Below are 19,441 nucleotides of genomic sequence, written 5' to 3' on the forward strand. Positions count from 1 at the left end.
GGAAGAGGGTCACACCCAGCCTGGATTACGATGATATTTGCAACTGATTTACATTTACATGACCCTCACTCCCTGCACCCTCTCCCTGCTCCCCTCACCACCTATATATCTCTGGCCAGTTTCTTCATACCCTCCGTGCAAATGACGAAGAAAGCTGCGGTTCTGGAAAGCTTATGCTACAATAAAGTTAGTTAGGCTTAAAGGTGCTACTGGACTCTTTACTGTTTCGTTACTGGAAGGATAGTACGATGGGCTAGATCCACACTAACTTAGCAATATTAAGTTATTCCTCCTTCCTGATGCTGATCCCTCCCCCCCATGCCCTTTCTTAGCATCCCCTCTCCGGCAGCAGCATTTCATGGAGATCAGTGAGCTATAGCAGGAAAGGCAAGAAGGCAAAAAAAATTTTCTTCCACTAATGGAAAATTTAGTCCGGATCCAGCTCGATGTATCCGGGTACCATCCCTAGAGATATCTTCTGTTTGCGATTTGTGAGCAAATTTTGTCATATATTTAATTACATAAACAAACACTCAACTAAAGAAGCTCTTTAAAAAAGTAGTATTTTCAGTAGATGTTGCTTGGTTACAGTTAGATTAGTGCATCTTGAAGAAGGCTGGTAATGGCAGCTTTCTAACAGTGCATTGCTCAAACGTAAAAAAAAAAAGCTGGCAACAGACTTGTTCATCTGGTGTTTGTTTGGGATGTCTCCACTGCTCAAAGCTGAAGATGCTTCTCCATGCGCTCTCTCAGTTTGTATTTCTGAATCTAAGATGGGAACAGAAATGGGAGCAGAACAGAATTAATTTTGCATGCACATGTATGTATAAAAACAAAAGGAATCGGGCTGTCACTCACCTTGCCTGAGACAGTGAGTGGAAAATCCTTCACAAACACAATGTACCGAGGGATCTTGAAATGAGAAATCTGAAACAGAAAAAGCCAATGTATATTGGATCTGGTCTTTGTGTTTAATAAATAGTTCAATCCAGAAAAGCCAATAGCTAGAGAGAGCAAAATCTCCTGCACAAGTGCTTGTAGTTCCTGTATTGTTCAAAAGGGCTCAGAGCATACTCAAGTCAAGAGTATGCAATGGAATCTAATCGAGAGACAAATGCTCAGCTGAAACACACTGACTGCTATAGACCATCACCAACAGGCAACATCTGAAATCTAACCATTCCGTTTCTGGAAAAGGCATCACGAACGCATACCTATATCTGGAAGCTCTTACCTTCCCTTTGCAAAATGCTTTGATTTCTTCTGCTGTGGGCTCCTTTCCAGGTTTCAGCCTGATGGAGGCACAGATCTCTTCTCCCATTCGCTCATCTTTCACACCTACTACCTAAGTGAGAGAGAAGGAACAAAGAGGTTTTGGGCAGCACTACGGATGATGCTTATTGTCTTGGCACTCGAGGGTTTCCGCCCCCCATGAATGGCACAAGAGCATGTGTTGTCTATCGTAGACCTAGTCACTTGAGTAACTTTTAAGTTACTACATTACTGTAGTTGCCCTCCCCCAAACCATACTTTACCTGCACCTCATGAATCTTAGGGTGGGTGTGTAGAAATTGTTCAATCTCTGCTGGGTATATGTTCTCCCCTCCTCGGATAATCATGTCTTTGCAACGACCCACAATCTTGCAGTAGCCGTACTCATCGAGAACAGCAATATCCCTGGAATGACACCACAGTCATCCTACTCTGACACAGCTAGGTCCCCAGACTTTCTCTACACAGATGCTCAGTATTTTCAACTGCAGTCCTCTCTGCTGGTACAATTGGGAGATTACGAGTGGGCCTCTATGATGACCATATTACAAAACACTAGATTCTGCCCTGTGTAAAGTCATCACATGGTAATATTACACATGCAAAGGGATAAAGTCCCCCGTTACGTATACCAGGATGTGCGTGGGAGCTGCTTCCCAGTAGTACTTTCCCATAAGACTGCGGCACATGAAAATACGTTGACCATATTAGTGGGTTTGGGACAGGCTATCCCCAATTAATCACTATCTCACTTCAGAGGATGGTGATTAAATGCAAAAGATCTAGCCTCCACCCTGTGGTTCTGATATACAGAAGTCACATGGATGGAAGAGCACCACCGATCTACTGTTTCTCATCTGAAGAAGCAGTTCAACAATCCATTTTTCTTCAGGTTCAGCTAGGTAAAAACTTTATATAGTGGGTGTTATTCCCCCCACCTCTTTTTTTTCATAGTCCCTCTCTGTACTGCCCTGGTCAGGCCACACCTGGAGTACTGTGTGCAGTTCTGGAGGCCCCACTTCAAAAAGGATGTGGACAAAATCAAGAGGGTGCAGAGGAGAGCGACAAGAATGATCAGGGGTCTGGAGACTGAGCCCTACGAGGAAAGGCTGAGGGCCTTGGGAATGTTTAGTTTGGAGAAGAGGAGGTTGAGGGGGGACATGATTGCTCTCTTTAAATATTTGAAAGGCTGTCATTTGGAGGAGGGCAAGGAGCTGTTCCAGTTGGCAGCAGAGGGTAGGACGTGAAGCAATGGGCTTAAATTATATGCAGAAAGGTACCGGCTGGATATTAGGAAGAACTTTTTCACGGTCAGAGTAGTTCAAAAGTGGAATCAGCTGCCTAGGGAGGTGGTGAGCTCCCCTTCACTGGCAGTTTTCAAGAAGAGGCTGGATGAAGATTTGTCAGAGATGCTTTAGGCTGATCCTGCACCAGGCAGGGGGTTGGACTAGAAGGTCTGTATGGCCCCTTCCAGCTCTGTGATTCTGAAATAGGGTACTGAAATGAAATGATACTGACTTCCTCAAGGACACTGAAAGCACATGCAGATCTGATGCACTTCAACACTTCCTCATCCTGCTTCATCCACCAGATCACACTGACTTCCAAAGACTAATCCAGTGAACCAATTTCGCAACTTACCCGGTCTTGTACCATTTCTCATCAGTTATCACTTCATTAGTTTTGCTGGGGTCTGCCCAGTATCCCAACATGACACAGTATCCTCGAATCTGAAGTTCTCCTGGGGTGTTGAGTGGGAGGATTTCCCCTGTTACAGAATCTTCAATTTTTGCCTGTGATGTAGAAGAAACCCATGCTTTAAAATACGGAGCCAAGTCACAAATCTGGTGACAAAATGAGACAGAGTGACAGGAAGGAAATTGGAGAAGGGTTGATTGGAGATGCAAAGGTGTGGCAACAAAAGGCAGAAGAACAGACAAGGGTATTAGTCACCTCTGTGTGGGGCAAAACGCATCCCACGCTTTCTGTTTTCTGCATAACATTGTCATGGGGGAACCCCATAAAAGTGACAGGGCTGTTCTCTGTAGTTCCATAACCAACCTGCAAGCAAGCAGAAAAGCAAGGAAAACTCGTGAGAGAAAGTAAATCAATACATTTCCTAACATGTCGAAACAAACAGTCACATCACATTTGGGAATTACAAAAGACTTTGATCTATTGCCACCAGAAAAGGTTCTGCCTGGGATGATGCAGGAAAGGGGCACAGGTCTGGAGCTTGTGAATGATCCATGAAGTGTGGCACAGGAATATACTCCACCACTGAGTGTAACCTTTCCCCCTTTTCATTCTGCCAAGCCCAAGAAGCATGTAGAAATTATGCATGCCCAGTTTTACACTGCATAACTGACACCTGGTAGTGGTTCTGAATGGTAATGGTAGCTTAATTGGTTTTAGCCTTAGTACTTTCATTATGTAGAGAAAACATAAGACAGGAGTAGGCAACATTTTTGGCCCAGGCGCATGGGGAAAGAAGAGGGGGAATGGAGAACAGGACAGCCAGTGCCTCAGGGGGTTCAGCTGAGAGCCAAGCTACAAGTGGCGCCTGACACAGGTTGGACACTTGTCAGTTTCCCTCAAGTTTTGATGGGAAATGTAGGCATCCCGGTTTTACAGCTTAGCTCTCCAATACAGCTGCAAGACCAAGATGCCTACATTTCCCATCAAAACTTGAGGGAAGCTGACAAGTGTCCAACCTGTGTCAGGCGTCACTTGTAGCTTGGCTCTGAGACTTTGCTGGAAGCTGAGCAGGTCGAGGAGACAATGGTGGGCATTGTTATGATAGAGAAATGTAGGATACCTTGATTAACATGCAGGAAGGACCTGATCTCAGAGAATATATTCTTTCATGAGAACAGGTACCATAAAATCCCTCAGATTGAAAGCCAAGAGGAGATTAGTTTCTTTTATGGAGACAAATAGGCAGGATGGAGATGACCATTTGCTCACCTACCAGGGAGAGGCAAGTCAGATGGCTATTTGGATATCCTGAGCTGGGCCATAAAGGTTTCGGAACATGTGTCTTGGCTTGACTGGAGAAAATGGTGCAGAGCAGTACACATGGGATTCACTCCCAATATGTTAAAGCAAAACCCTCCCAGATGGGGCAGGTAGGATTAAAAGGTCTGGACATGCTGTCAGAAGCATGCAAGCCAAGGACCAGGGGGTGGAAGGGGAGCAACGGAATGAAGTCCGTCTTGTCTAGCCTCTATTTTCAAAGTTCCTGTAAGCCTGCACTCACTCCAGGGAAGAAAAGGTCTGGTGCTGCGAGGCAACATCAGTAACGTTATAACTTACAGTGAAATCCTAAACAGGATTACACCAGAACTAAGCCCACTGAAATCAGAGTTAGTTGCACTGTTCGTTAACCTCATGAGTTTATTTCGTGTCTTAGTTCGGTAATGCCATATAATGTTTTGCTATAGTTTTCCAGTCCCCTTGCACTCTAGTCAATTGATATTGTATTTTTAGTAAATAAAGATCTTTTCATTTTAAAAGTCTCAGCCTGTGGTCAAAATCTCAGTCAGGGCACTTGACAGCTCATTCATGCAATTGACCAAAACTCCTGACTGGACTACAGACGGATAGCTGGTCAGGAAGGAGGGTGTGTGTTAAGCGGTATACACAAAAACACATGCACATGGCCCCTATCAGCACCTCAAGCTGCAGGTATAGAAAGTACACAGCCTGAGCGGTGGTAACTAGTACACACGCATGCAGATTCCCCACCATCTCTTGGGCAAAGGCATGGCGGGGGAGGGGGTTGATGTTTTACAGGCATAAGCCACATCTATTGCCATCGCACACGCTGATGGCTAGCACTTCAGAGACTCATCTTGGCTGCCTGGCTGAAGAAAAAGCTCTGCTTGCTGAGCAATACTAGTGTGCCACTGTTCAATATGCATGCCAGTAGCTACCCACCCCTGACAGAGGAAAAAAGGTTGAGATAGAATGTATGGCACTGTTTTCCACTTCCTATAAAGCGAGCAATACAAGTATGCTGTGAATCACTGTATTACATTCTGGTCCTTTTGCCATTTGCCATGTCCATCAATAAAACTAGCCCTCAGTTCCTCTATAGGACTCTGTGAAATTCAAAGTAGAGCACAGTGAATTTCCCACAGTAAGCACAAATCCATAGAAATACAAATAAAACAAGCCAATCTATAGAATTGTTGCATCAGAATTAGAGGTTAACAAGGTGATCTATGGGAATCCTACAATTTGCCGAGGGTTGCAGGGAAGACATTATTCTAGATTGCACATGGTGCTGGTGGAGATTGCCATCCAGTCATAGCAGACTTATGGCAACCCCTGGTGGGGTTTTCATGGTAAGAGACTAACACAGGTGGTTTGCCATTGCCTGCCTCTGCAACCCTCAACTTCACTGGAGGTCTCCTATCCAATTGCTGATCAAGGCCAACCCTGCTTAGCTTCCAAGATCTGACAAGATTGGACTTGCCTGGGTTATCCAGGTCAGGGTAGATTTCATATAGGCCTAAAGAAATACTGAAGGGTAGTTTAACTGGCTTGCAAAAGCTTTCCTTGACCAAATGAATGAACTCCCTTGGCAATATGTACGAAAAACATTGCAGAGACCTTGCCTACAGGTGAATACATCACACTGATGACTAAAATTATGCTTTCATGTCATTTGTGTGCTAGTTTGTTTGCAGAAATCTATGGGTCGCCTTCAGCTTGAAGGAGGCCACAGAGAAGATAATCATATATTTGGTTGAAAATAATTTTAACTCACAACAGTTTAGCAAATGGATCCCCTTATTCAGAGGAATTACCAAGAATCATTTTAAATATTGCAGTTTTGCCTTTTATTTTTGGTGACAAGCTCTCCTTTCTTGGAGAATTCTGAGCCCCTGGCTAAACTGGGAATAAGAAGTATCTTAGCAATACTGTTTTGATTCTAAACACTGCTAGGAAATTTCTCTTTGCTAATATTGTTTAAACATTGGCCAATGAATGTTTTCAAAATAGAATGAAATAAACATGTCTGGAGTCTCAGAAAGTGGCAATTTGGAGGCACCTCGATTCTTTGGGCAGAGCTTGTCAAAAGGATGCCTAGATTCTATTCCCAGCTCTGTCACTTGAGGGCCAAGCTACAAGTGATGAATGACACTTGCCTGGCAAGTGAACAGCCTCACGTGTATTCCTCCCTGTTCACTTGCCATTCACTTGAGCAAGTGAATGGCAAGTGAACAGGGAGGAATACCCATGAGTCTGTTTACTTGCCAGGCAAGTGTCATTCATCACTTGTAGCTTGGCTCTGAGCATGCTGGTAGAAAATTCCTCTGGCTATATCAGGGGCAATTGTTACATGAGGATGATGTTGAAAACGTGGGATATATTTACGTATCACCCTATGAAATGATGCTTTACCACTGGGTCACAGGCCCAAGGAAAAAGCAGATGTACTTTCAAGTTACTTTTTGTGGCAATAAGGAAACTAAATTGTTAACATGTAGCACTGTGTATTTCAGCTGGTTGAGCTAATGATTTGTTAATGATAAGTTAAGCAGATATCCTCTTTGCATGAGCTATTCAATTGCCTGGGACTGCATTTGCTAGACAGGAGTAAAAGTGTTTGGCTTATATATGCTGGAAGCAAGACAGGGCAGTGGTTGTGGTCTGCAATATGCAGCTTGCCTACAGATAGAGTGATGGAATTGTTCCCCACAATGACAGTAAAGATCAAACACACACACACAAGACATGAGAGAAATCACCCGTGACGATCTATACAAGAACTGGTGATTCAGGATCTGAGATTTCTTGTACATCTTTACTGTACTGAAAGGTAGCTGTGGGGAGACCTGAGATGCATTAGTCTGCCAGTCTACATGTAAAGCAGGGTCCCCTCCCTCAATTTTTAAATAAAACTGGAATAGATGTGAGCAGGGCTCATTTCGAGGGGTAATGCGCAGGAATGCAGTTCCGGCAGTTCCCCAAAGAGGTCACATGTCAGGTGGCCCTGCCCACCTGACTCTCAGCCATTTTGGGCCCATTTCAGCCTGGACTGGGGCCAAAACGGCCCGGATCGGGCCTCTGATGGGTGGTGGATCACTCTCCCACTCAGCAGCGGCCCAATCCTGACCATTTTGGGCCCCTTTTTGGCCATTTTCAGCCCCTTTTGCCATTTTGGGCCCAATTTCGGCCCTGAATGGCCACGATTGGGTCCAAAACAGCCAGGATAAGTGATGCCAGGGGGTGTGGCATATGCAAATCAGTTATGCTAATGACACACTTCCAGCGATGGCAAGGGACGTGGCATATGCTCATGAGTTATGCTCATGAGTTATGCTAATGAGTTCCTCCAGCTCTTTTTCTACGAAATGACCCCTGGATGTGAGACAGGACCTAACTGTATTCTTTTCCATCACTTTATCTTGCTGTGCTTTTTTTTGTCTTAAATATGTTTTTCTCTTCGACATTGCAAGTTAGCTAAGCTAAACTGTCATTAACTGAATGCTGACAGGGAAGCTGTGGGGGGGAGGGGAAGGGTTTAGCACCTCTCACCCACAAGCTCCATTTTATTAATATATATATATATATATATATATATATATATTGCCCCTTTCCTGAGATTTTGAAGGGGGGGGTTACTTCACATGTCTCTGTGCCTACTCTGAGAATATTAATTTCTTACTGAATTTTCTCTTACTAGTCTGAAATTTTGGACAGACAGTCCCTTTTGAAAGGAGAACAATTCCTGAAAATTTCATCTCAGTTGTGGTGAGGGATTGTTCCTTCTAGAAATGTGTTATCGCACAAAAACCAATGGAAATATCTGCCAAAATAATTTATGAGTATGACCAGCTATAATTCCGTTATCATTTCACAGTTACCCAAATATTGTAAGTTTTTAAAATGAGAAATTGATCTCTCTCTCTCTCTCTTGCAAATCTTTAGCATTACTCCATCCTGTACTGCTAAGCTGTCAGTCATGATACACATGTATTTTTAGCAGAAGATGCAACAATATCACTGGCTGGGGCTCACTGCACAGTTTGATCAGAGACTGTAGTGAGACAAAAAGGAATGAATGCACATCCCCTGCAGGTAATGAGGACTCCATTATACTGACTTCAAGGAAATTTGTTAATCAGTTAAATTCAGTTCACTCTACATTGGGGCTATTCTATAAAAATCAGTCAGTGCCTTTCCAGCATTAGTGGCGTGCAGAATTACAACAGCGAATTCACATGTTGGTGAATATTGTACACTGAACTTTCACTATCTGGATTTTCCTGCCCACATAGGGATGGTTCTGTTCTGATCATGAATCTACCCCTCTCACTGTTCACTGAAATCAGCAGAGGCTTACCTTCTTTTTTTAAAACCAGGAGTTGATTGCATTGTTATTATATGATACTCAGGGCTTTTTTTTCTGGGAAAAGAGGTGGTGGAACTCAGTGGTGGAACTCAGGACCACACAATGACATCACTTTGGGTCAGCTAGAACAAGGGGGTAGTTTTTTAAAGTTTGAATCGCCCTAGGCGAAAATGGTCACATGGCCGGTGGCCCCGCCCCCTGATCTCCAGACAGAGGGGAGTTGGGATTGTCCTCCACGCTAACAGTGCGGAGGGCAATCTAAACTCCCCTCTATCATTACTCCTCTCACTCCCTGCTTCGTTTAAGCACTAAATCTGCAAATCTTGCATCTAGTTTCCAGGGTGCAAGCAGTGCAACCCGAGCCACCATAATCATGAGCCTTGCTCCAGCTAATGTAAACTAGAAACTCCAAGCTCTTTTTTTCTCAAATTTAAAATTCTCCCTGAGAAATCACATGCCAAGAAATGGTGCTAATTCTTAATGGTGCTGCAGTGCCAAGGGAGGAAAAAATCCAATTGTGGTCACGGCAATTGTGGCACTGTTTGGGGTTGTTTCATAATATAAGAACAGGGGCCTCTGGAGAATGCTGCACTGCTTGGAGGTAAACAGGTAACATGGTAGGATATCTCAATGATTAACTCAAACTTAAGGGAGTAGTTTCATGGTATGCCCCCAAGTAGCACATCCCAACTCCGAGCTGCAACAAAGCACACATCATTCCAAGGATATGACACAACAGTAGCGCAAAAACCATCTACAACTCAGAAACTATGCTTCCATTTCATAACCTAGTAAGATCCCCATGGCGCAGAGTGGTAAGCTGCAGTACAGCAGCCCAAGCTCTGCTCACAACCTGAGTTCGATCCTGTTGGAAGCCGGGTTCAGGTAGCCGGCTCAACATTGACTCAGAGCCAAGCTACAAGTGACGCCTGACACAGGTTGGACTCTTGTCAGCTTCCCTCAAGTTTTGATGGGAAATGTAGGCGTCCTGGTCTTGCAGCTGTAATGGAGAGCCAAGCTGTAAAACCAGGATGCCTACATTTCCCATCAAAACTTGAGGGAAGCCGACAAGTGTCCAACCTGTGTCAGGCGTCACTTTTAGCTTGGCTCTCAGCCTTCCATCCTTCCGAGGTCGGTAAAATGAGTACTCAGTTTCCTGGGGGTAAAGTGTAGATGACTGGGGAAGGCAATGGCAAACCACCCCGTAAAAAAAGTCTGCCAAGAAAACGTTGTGATGCGACATCCCCCCATGAGTCGGTATGACTCGGTGCTTGCTTTACTTACCTTTTTTCCCATAACCTAATAAAGATGCTAATCATCTAAAAAATCAGAGTGTATTGGGGAAAGAAGGAGAACTGCGGACTGTTATTAATGTCATCTGGAACCATTATTATAACTGTGTAAAGCTGTGTAACTGCCTGGTAACTGAGCTAGAACCCTTCCAGTCTTTCAAAAGACGATCTTCCGTACAGAAAAAAATCCCCAAGACGCTTTCTGAAAACCTTTGTATAAAGCTTTGCGCTCCCCCTACTGGCTATAAAACAGAAGCTAGTCTTTTATTACTAGGCCTGTATCATGCCATCACGACACAAATAACATTTATATTAAAGCCCACATTTAAATTCCATTCAGAATACCAAGGAGAAAATAGAGTAATACTGGACTGTGAGGAAAGAACAAAATTGGCCAGAAACAAGAGTTATTTCTGAACTTCAAAGACAATGTAACAAATAGTAGGGAATAAAATAATAAACCAAAGGAAGTATTTAGTATGCAGAAGCCAGTTACCAATCCGTATCCCCCTTTGCCCTACGGGATGGATTTAATTATTCTTCTAATAATACCGGGTGTTTTGTCTAGACTTGAAATCACCACTGAAGTTCTTTCCAGACCCTCCCTTGGCAATTTGCCCCTGATTTTGTCCAATACGTTTGTCCTTGCGTGCATGGAACAAACTAGCTTCTAGATGAGTCCGTTTAATAAACTTGTTGTGTACAAGTCTCCACGGGTTTCCCCTTCACTCTAAATTTGAATGGAGTGATGATGATATTTGTGGGAAAGATTTTGTAGACCCGGGAGAGCTTAGGTTCTTAAAAGGAAAGGTTGCCAAAGCTCAAATATGAATGAAACCCCTTCCTAATAATAATAACCAGGGCTTTTTTTCTGGGAAAAGAGGTGGTGGAACTCAGTGGGTTTCCAGCACAGGGGGCAACTCCTGGCAGGAGGTGGTGCCCCTGGTACCACATGTGCACGTGCAAAGTGCATGTACGCTCCCAGGACCACACAATGATGTCACTTTGGGTCAGCTGGAACAAGGGGGGAGTTTTTTAAAGTTTAAATTGCCCTTGGTGAAAATGGTCACATGGCTGGTGGCCCTGCCCCCCGATCTCCAGACAGAGAGAAGTATAGATTGCCCTCCATTCCACCGCGTTCCGGCTGAAAAAAAGCCCTGATAATAACATTTGATTTATATACCGCCCTTCAGGACAACTTAATGCCCACTCAGAGCGGTTTACAAAGTATGTTATTATTACCCCCACAACAGCAAACACCCAGTGAGGTGGGTGGGGGCTGTGAGAACTCCTCAAAGCTGTGACTGACCCAAGGTCACCCAGGTGGCTTCAAGTGAATGAGTGGGGAATCAAACCTGGCTCTCCAGATTAGAGTCCCGTGCTCTTAACCACTACACCACCCTGAATATCTGATAGACTGTAGTTGCTCAAGATGAAGGAGAACCCATTAAAAACCCTTTGCTGAATAAAAATATGATATGAATAAAGTAGCAATATCATTGTTTACTTGTCACTTCGTGTGCCTGGTCTATATTAATGACAGGAATTTTGCCATGTTTTCTTTTATTCCACTGTAATCATTGATAGTAGTCTGGGGTATAACCTGGCTATGTACTAGTGGACACAAATGGGTGACACCAGAAAATTAACATTAAATTACCCCCCCCCCCACACACACACAATTCTAATTGTTTACTACAAAGAAGCAGAACATCAATATTCTGAAGTAATTTTCTGAGCATGTTAATCTCACGCAGGCATGAGCTTTCATGGTATAAACAGTTTTGGACACAAAGTTCCTCATGAATTGCTTCTGTTGATCCACATCTACAACCTTATCATGACAGGAAAAGGGTCTGAAACCAATTGTCTGAAATGTTGTATCCCTGTGCTAGATTGTGTTTGCACTGCCACTTCAGCACTGACGTATTCTGACGTATTCATGACGTATTCATGATTTTGAGATCAAGCAAAGCAACCTCAAGATTAATCTAGGGAATATTTATTTGGTATCTTTTTACCCTGCCTGTCTTTCAATGAGCTCAAAGTGGCATACCTCTATATCTCCTTCTCCATTTTATCCTGTGAAGTAGAGTGAAAGTGACTGACCCATGGTCACCCAGCCAGCTTCCATGGCAGAGCATGGATTCAAAACTGAGTCTCTCGGGACCAAACTACAAGTGACGAATGACACAGGTTGGTCACTTGTCAGCTTCCCTCAAGTTTTGATGGGAAATATAGGCAGCTTGGCGGAATGTTGGACAAGTGACAGTTGAAAAGTCCATTGGACAGCAGTCGGAGAGCCAAGCTGCAAGACCAGGATGCCTACATTTCCCATCAAAACTTGAAGGAAACTGACAAGTGTCCAACCTGTGTCATTTGTCACTTGTAGCTTGGCTCTCAGATCCTAGTTCAACACTCTAATCACTACAGTTCAACAGGATTAGTTCTAAAAAAATCTGAGTTGAATGTACATGAAAAAATAGAATTATGCACATAATTTTTTGTCTAAACCAAGTCTGTATGTTATATTGTCATAAAGTTAGTGGATTTGTCTCTGAAATACAGTATTTTATGGACCTTTGCAGGAACAGAAGCCAATGCTATGTCTTCATGTCACAACATTTGCCAAGCACCTGGCCAGACCACCAAAGATCTGGGGCAGATTTTTTTTTTTTTTTTTGCAGTGCTGAAAACCAACCTCTCGTTATTTTTTTTCCTGACTTGAGGTTTGGAGCTAAATTTTCCTTCCTGGACGATTAGCATTCTTGTGGCTCATAAGCATTTCTCCAGCGCTACTTAAATTTCAGAAGTGCCGCCTGGCAGCCATAACAAAGAGGTATGTGGCACTGACTTGCTATTTTATCATTGCCTTCAAAAATGCCGTTTGTCTGAAAGTGGGAGTAATACAGACCATCATGTGGAGGGCGGAGAGGAGAGAGTCACTTGCCAAATGGGCACAGTGATTCAAACCCAGTGGAGAGAACAACTGGAATGGCCTGAGCTGCTGGTGTTCTGCAGTAAAATAAACCAGGGGAACTAGTGCCATTTCTCCATGGCGTTCACTTGCCCTGACACTATTGCTGGTCTGAAAGCTATTGCAGCTGTTGTCTATCCTAGCATGTCTGGAGGGAGATGAATTGTACAGTTCTATGGAACTCTTCGTTTTGGATGGGGCTCCTGTGTCTTTAACAGGGTGCACAAGAAAGTAATCTATCTGATGAAGCTTTTACTCTCACATCTCTATGCCAGGTAAAGCTTCACTTGCTGCATTCCTTTTAGCCAAACTACAGTAAAGACGAAAGAGCCACATAGATGATCCAAAATCAAAAAGAGTCCAGTAGCACCTTTAAGACTAACCAATTTTATTGTAGCATAAGCTTTTGAGAATCAAGTTCTCTTCGTCAGATGCCTGATACAGAGACTGGTCAAATATAGAAGAGGAGAGAGAAGAGGCAATTGGGGGGGAGGGGGAGGGAGCAACCAAAACATTCCTTTGCTAGTATATGTAAACATCTCCTTTTGGTGTGTGGATCAGTTGGCTTCAAAGGAGTTTGCCCTGTTAGTTTGTAGCAGCCAAACAGCTAGACCGTTCAATTCCAATGCAGTATGAGCCTCTGATAGCCACAGCTCTCCTTGCCAGATGCATCTGACAAAGAGATCTGTGGTCCAGTTGCCTATGGCTTCTCAAGGATATTGATTGATTGATTACATCTGTAGCCCATTCTCCCTGCAAATGGGCTCAGAGCGGTGAAGGGGGATTTATTTTAGAGTACTCTGTGTGTCAATTCAAACCCCACCCCTTCAGCCAATAACCTCACACAGAATTAAGACACCAAAGCAATGATCTTATAAAGAAATACGGGTTTATTGTTTATAGAATAAGCCCATGACACACATCATCACCTCTTTCAAGGCTGAAATGTGTAAAGACCAATTACATTGGAGAGCTTTATACACCTTAACACTAATTGTTTATGGAATAAAAGATCAAAAGGTTAACATAAACATCCTGTCAGAATGATGCAAAATGACGCATTTCCCAGAATATATGGCACCTGACAAGCTTGAGTGACAAACATTTGAAAAGATGGACCCATATATCTGATATACCCTTGGGAAGAAATGCATTCAAGGTTAGAATTATCTTAATTATAATATCCGAAACAAGAAAATGTTTCGTTTGCTCAGTGGCCTTTTTCGCCTACCCAAGACCTATCTGACCTGCAGGATATCTCACCAGGAAGAATTGTGACACTAGAGCACGGATATCTTACATGTTTGTGTGCTTTCAGCTTGGATGTATGCTCAGAACAAGATCTTTTACTTTAAAATTGTAACATTAAAACCACAATAAATAACAGTGCAGCCCATTTTCCTCAGCCCCAGTAAAACATTTTCATGGGGTAGGAGGTGAAGAACAGCAGTGGTCCACCGATGAAACCAAGGTCGGGGTTTCACTACTCCCCCCCCCCGCTGCAGCAGACTCTCTGTTCTATGCCTTTGCAGCAATGCAAGGTAGACCAGAGGGTTTGAATTCCAGAGGAGTACTAGCCTGCTGCAGCAAAAATAAACAGGAGCTTTATGGTATCTATAAAACTAACTCATTTTTTATTCTCGAACCAGTTTGTATAGAGCTCACTTCTTCAGATGTATGTATTAGGTCCTCACATGAACACATGCACACGATTATGAAAAAAAGTTGTAAATAGCAGGGTCAAAGGGTCATAAAAAGCGGAAAGACCCGTTATTCTAGCTTTCTATTTATTGGCACCCTTCAATTGTCAGGTAGACCTGAGGAACAGGGATGAAGGAGAGCTGTTGCTATTGATCCAGTCCCTCTGCAAGGTTCTATATATTCAACCAATTCACCCCAAATGGAGGTGAATTGTACATAAGCCACTGTTTCTGATTCCAGTCTACAGGTTTCAGCTATCAATCTTGATTTACACCAGATCCAGAATTGATGAGACCCGGAATTTAACGAGTTTCAGACAGCACCTCATTCTATCCCCTCAGGACTGGACAGATGGTGTGCAAGTTAACTTTAATGAAAATAAAAACGTAAGGAGTGTGGTAATAAGAACCAAATACATCCAAGACTAGTAGGACCAAAACAGTCCTGAGCAGTGACGCCACTGAAACACCCTAACATCTATATTTATGCTGTTTTGAAAACGGCGTGTTTATTTGCTTAGCCCACAAGAACCTCTGTGGAGAGGCAGAGGGGAGTCCAGCCTTCATAAATTATTAACCACTTGATTCACACGCTTTGCACAGGAGTGAATGTTTGCAGAACTGTTAATCAATTAAGAAAGAGGGGATTGCAGGATAATCCTGGCCTCTTCTGAGATGTCCTAGCGGTGCTAGCCTCAACAGGCCTCCAAGACGAAGGTCTGAATAGAGGCCCAGTAATTGTGGTATTTGTTGCCCCGCAGTAGAAAGAGCGCTGACACTAGAGGCACTGTCACGGACTCACCACATACCACCCAGGAGACACTGGCACAAACTAGGCAAACTGTGGAGTTGTGAGGATCACCGCTTGTTCTTTGCCCAGTTCTTATTCATCCTCAATAAAGAACTGTGAAATGTAATGGGCAAATACTAAACCCAGCCCAGGTGCCATCAAGATGTTTAAAGACAAACAGCAGAGATTCCAGAGGTCCTCCCTCAAGGCATAACGCCACCACTCAGCAAGGACCAGATGACCCCAGTGGCCTATTCCTGAGGTAGCCAGGGGAGCCTAAAATATTCTCAGAACCAAGAGCTTCCCTTCAGTTACAGTGGTGCTAAAAGTCTCTGGTCTCAGCCTATAGGAATGTTCTGAATGGAAGTAAGAGGATATTGATTAAGCCAGTATGGTGTAGTGGTACACACTGGACTAGGGATGGGCAGGCCTGTATGCTGCCCTAAACTCCCTGGGGAAAGGGTGGGGTTAAAATGTAAAATGTAAAAAACAAATTAACCCCTGTTTTAATCTTCAAGGGAAACTCCCACTGTCTTAAACTGACAGAAACTTTTTGCAACTCTGAGCGGGACCACAAGTGACGCCTGACACAGGTTGGACACTAGTCAGCTTCCCTCAAGTTTTGATGGGAAATGTAGGCATCCTGGTCTTGCAGCTTGACTCTCTGACTGCTGTCCAATGGACTTTTCAACTGTCACTTGTCCAACATTCCGCCAAGCTGCCTACATTTCCCATCAAAACTTGAGGGAAGCTGGCAAGTGTCCAACCTGTGTCAGGCGTCACTTGTGGTCCCACTCTCTGTTATCCCCTGGCCCAGGAGAACTGTTGGCTTCTATTACAACAGGTTTAAATGCTTCAGAGGGGTAGCGTGTTAGTCTATCATAGCAAAATAAAACAGAACGCCAGTGGCACCTTAAAGACTAAGAACATTTATATCAATATGAGCTTTCCACAGACAAAGCCCACTTCTTTAGATATATATTAGAAGGAAATCATTTTGAGCACATTTATAAGAAAACTTACAGAGGAGTGAGGGTGGAGAAGGTGGGGTAGAGGGTAGGTTGGTGTGGATCCTGTCACAAAGCTTTCAGAGGTAAATCCCCCCCAACCCGCTGTCATTTTCCTTGTAAATCTATAAAATTATTTTCTTCTACTATTAATCTGAAAAAGTGAGCTCTGACTTAAAAAATCTCATACTGAGGTTAATGTTATTAGTCTTTGTGGTGCTACTGGACTTCTGAAGACCAGACTCTCTTTCCAGATAATCAGTTTTTAATGCACTAAGGGCACAGTTACCACCCCATTGTAATGAGCAGTTATTTTTCCCTGAAGATGCATTTCTGTTGAGAGGATGTTTCATTTTCTCTGAACTAGATACTCTTACCATATCTGCCTTGCTGTTATGATTGCCATGTATTCTGGGATAATATGACTGTCACAAGCGCTCATTGGATATCACCTACGCTCTGAATTATAATAACAAGAGACACAATTCTCTCACATATACCTCTGAGATATTCTGTGATCATTTAAAATTCTAGCTTTTGCCCATCCTGTTTTACAGGATTTATAAAGGGTTAAAACCTGCAAAGCCCCCCAAATTTTATTTGTTAGCCTTTTAATAGGGAAACAACAGTATGGCTATTTCCACCTCCGCCCCAGCTGCTCTTCCAATTTGATACAGCATGGAGGCTGCTGAGGTTTGGGCAAAGACTGAAATGCAACTGGGGCTGTGTGTCTAGGCGGAACGTTGGACAAGTGACAGTTGAAACGTCCACTGGACAGCAGTCATAGAGCCAAGCTGCAAGACCAGAACGCCTACATTTCCCATCAAAACTTGAGGGAAGCTGACAAGTGTCCAACTTGTGTCATTCGTCACTTGTAGCTTGGCCCTAAATGAGTTCTAATTGTCAAGGGGACCAAGGGCATCTGAACTGTGAAGGCAAGTCTATGACAGTTCAGTAATAAGAAATATGACAGGGCAGGGGTCAGAATTCTGGTAAGCCATTTGGTTATACCCTATTAGAAACATTCTTTAAAATATCACAAGAAGTTAGTGTATGACTCTCTCCCTAACTAAGTCACTGACTATGAGCATAAATTAGGGAAATGAACAATTTCACAAGCTTTTAGAACTATGACTTTACATGCCATCCTCTGGGCAGAATAAACCAACCTTCTATATCTCTTTCAGGGAAAATCCAAGGAAGATTTTGCCATTTATCTATCTGTGGAGATAACTCTCCAGATTTCCTACTTCTGCATCCCCAGAAGTGAGCAGGAATAGATAATATTGTCCTTATTCTGGCTCCTACTGGAAGTGTGAAGTGTTCCATGTCCATGGAAAGCGGCAATGCTTCCCTGTTGGTCTGAGATTTGCACAAGTGAATGTGGCATGCTGTGGCCCAAGCATGCCCACATGAGTGACTGTACAACGGCTACAAAGATAAACTAGTGCATCAGAGCCAAAAGAGACTGTTGGGTGGCAGAAGAACAAAGACTTCAGTGCTGGACTGCAGTTCACAAGGATGGCTGGAAAGACTGCAAAGGCAGAGAACCCAAGGAAGCTGGCACCAGAGAGCAGGAACTCAGTGAAGGTGTGAAGTGATCAAAGGAGAACGTCAAAAACTGTCTGGAGGGCCGGCATACCAGACAGAAAGAGGTAAAGCAGTCAGGGGAGCTGATGGAACACCAGAGGTGGAAACTCCCAGAGAAAAAGAGCAGAGGACACATGAAAAAGAAGAGGCTCCGGAGAGTTAAGAAATCCAGAGTCTCTGGTAAGGGCTGGTCATTCCAGTGCTGAGTTCTCCTCTATCCTAGCTGCATGGGAAGGTTTCAAAATATTACACAATCGTTTTGCCAATGTGAAAAACTGCCAGAATCCTACGCTAAAATTAACATACGCTCCAAGATATAAAAATACCCGCCAACCCCCAACTCCAGTCAAAGTCCCTTTGAATTGCACGCCTGCAAAACAGAGGCTCGACCCCGGCCACTCAGCATAACACCTCACTACGCATTCCCAGCGACGCCTCCTCTCAACAATGGAAAAAGCCAGGCAGCCCTGCGAACAATCCTTTCTCTGTGTCCTAAGTCAGTCCTCGGATCCCCTCCCTTTCTTGAGACAGCCTCGCCTCCGTAAACACCCCAGTCACCTGGGCATTTTTAGCCAGCTTCAGGAAGGAGAAGCCTCAACAAGGTCACAGTTATATGTTCAGCTCCCAGCTGTCTGCTGCAGCCAACCCCTGGCTCAAAATCAGCTCAAAATGTTCCATCTCCAGTCTCCACCCCCAACTCCTCCCTTCTCTCTCTCTTACCCATGCGGTGTGTAAAGGTGTGGGACCCTGGGGCCTGGATCACTTCCTTTTCTTTTAGCTATATCATCATGGCTGATCTCTTAAAAAGCAACAGAACTACGCACCAATTCCTCCTTCGCCTCTGGGTTCCTTTTTGGGGACTCGGGGAGAGAACTCTTCTTAAGAGTGTTTGCCTGGTTGTGTAAAGAGATACATTGAATGCAATGGGGAGGAAGAGGTCCTCTAACTTTCCAAATTACACCCTGGAGAAATAGGGACCTCCTATCTCCATGCTTTTCTTTTAGTGCCGAGAGATACCGTATGCCCTATCTTCCAATTCCATATGTTTGAGGACTACAATATGTGAAGCATGTGGAAGGAGGGGGAAGTCCATGTGGAATATCACATTCCATGGATACACGGTGACCAAATCCAGAGGAGTTAGCCGTGTTAGTCTGTAGTTGCAAAATAGTAAAGAGTCCAGTAGCACCTTTAAGACTAACCAACTTTATTGTAGCATAAGCTTTCAAGAACCACAGCTCTCTTCGTCAGATGATGCATCTGATGAAGAGAGCTGTCGTTCTCAAAAGCTTATGCTACACTAAAGTGGGTTAGTCTTAAAGGTGCTACTAGACCCTACTATTTTGCAACTACAGACTAACACGGCTAACTCCTCTATATCTAGAAAGCTGTTTTTAAAGGAAGTAAGTAGAGTTGCCAATTCTAGCTTGGGAAATTCCTGGAGATT

At 43.7% G+C, this 19,441-nt stretch overlaps 1 protein-coding gene across 1 annotated transcript in view; it reads right to left on the minus strand.

Annotated features, from left to right (window-relative positions):
• Window positions 1-546: 546 nt before the first annotated feature.
• Window positions 547-19,441, minus strand: part of ACSF2 (acyl-CoA synthetase family member 2) — a 64,400-nt gene continuing 45,505 nt past the window's right edge. Inside the window, exons 11-16 of the mRNA XM_054978253.1 lie at window positions 3,226-3,333; window positions 2,914-3,065; window positions 1,536-1,677; window positions 1,235-1,345; window positions 859-927; window positions 547-768 (exon numbers count right to left, since the gene is read on the minus strand). Of these exons, the coding sequence (XP_054834228.1) occupies window positions 718-768; window positions 859-927; window positions 1,235-1,345; window positions 1,536-1,677; window positions 2,914-3,065; window positions 3,226-3,333 (633 nt within the window). The 3' untranslated portion in view covers window positions 547-717. The remainder of the gene's footprint in view (window positions 769-858; window positions 928-1,234; window positions 1,346-1,535; window positions 1,678-2,913; window positions 3,066-3,225; window positions 3,334-19,441) is intronic.

The sequence above is a fragment of the Eublepharis macularius genome, chromosome 4 (genome assembly GCF_028583425.1).
Source record: "Eublepharis macularius isolate TG4126 chromosome 4, MPM_Emac_v1.0, whole genome shotgun sequence".
Taxonomy (NCBI): domain Eukaryota; kingdom Metazoa; phylum Chordata; class Lepidosauria; order Squamata; family Eublepharidae; genus Eublepharis; species Eublepharis macularius.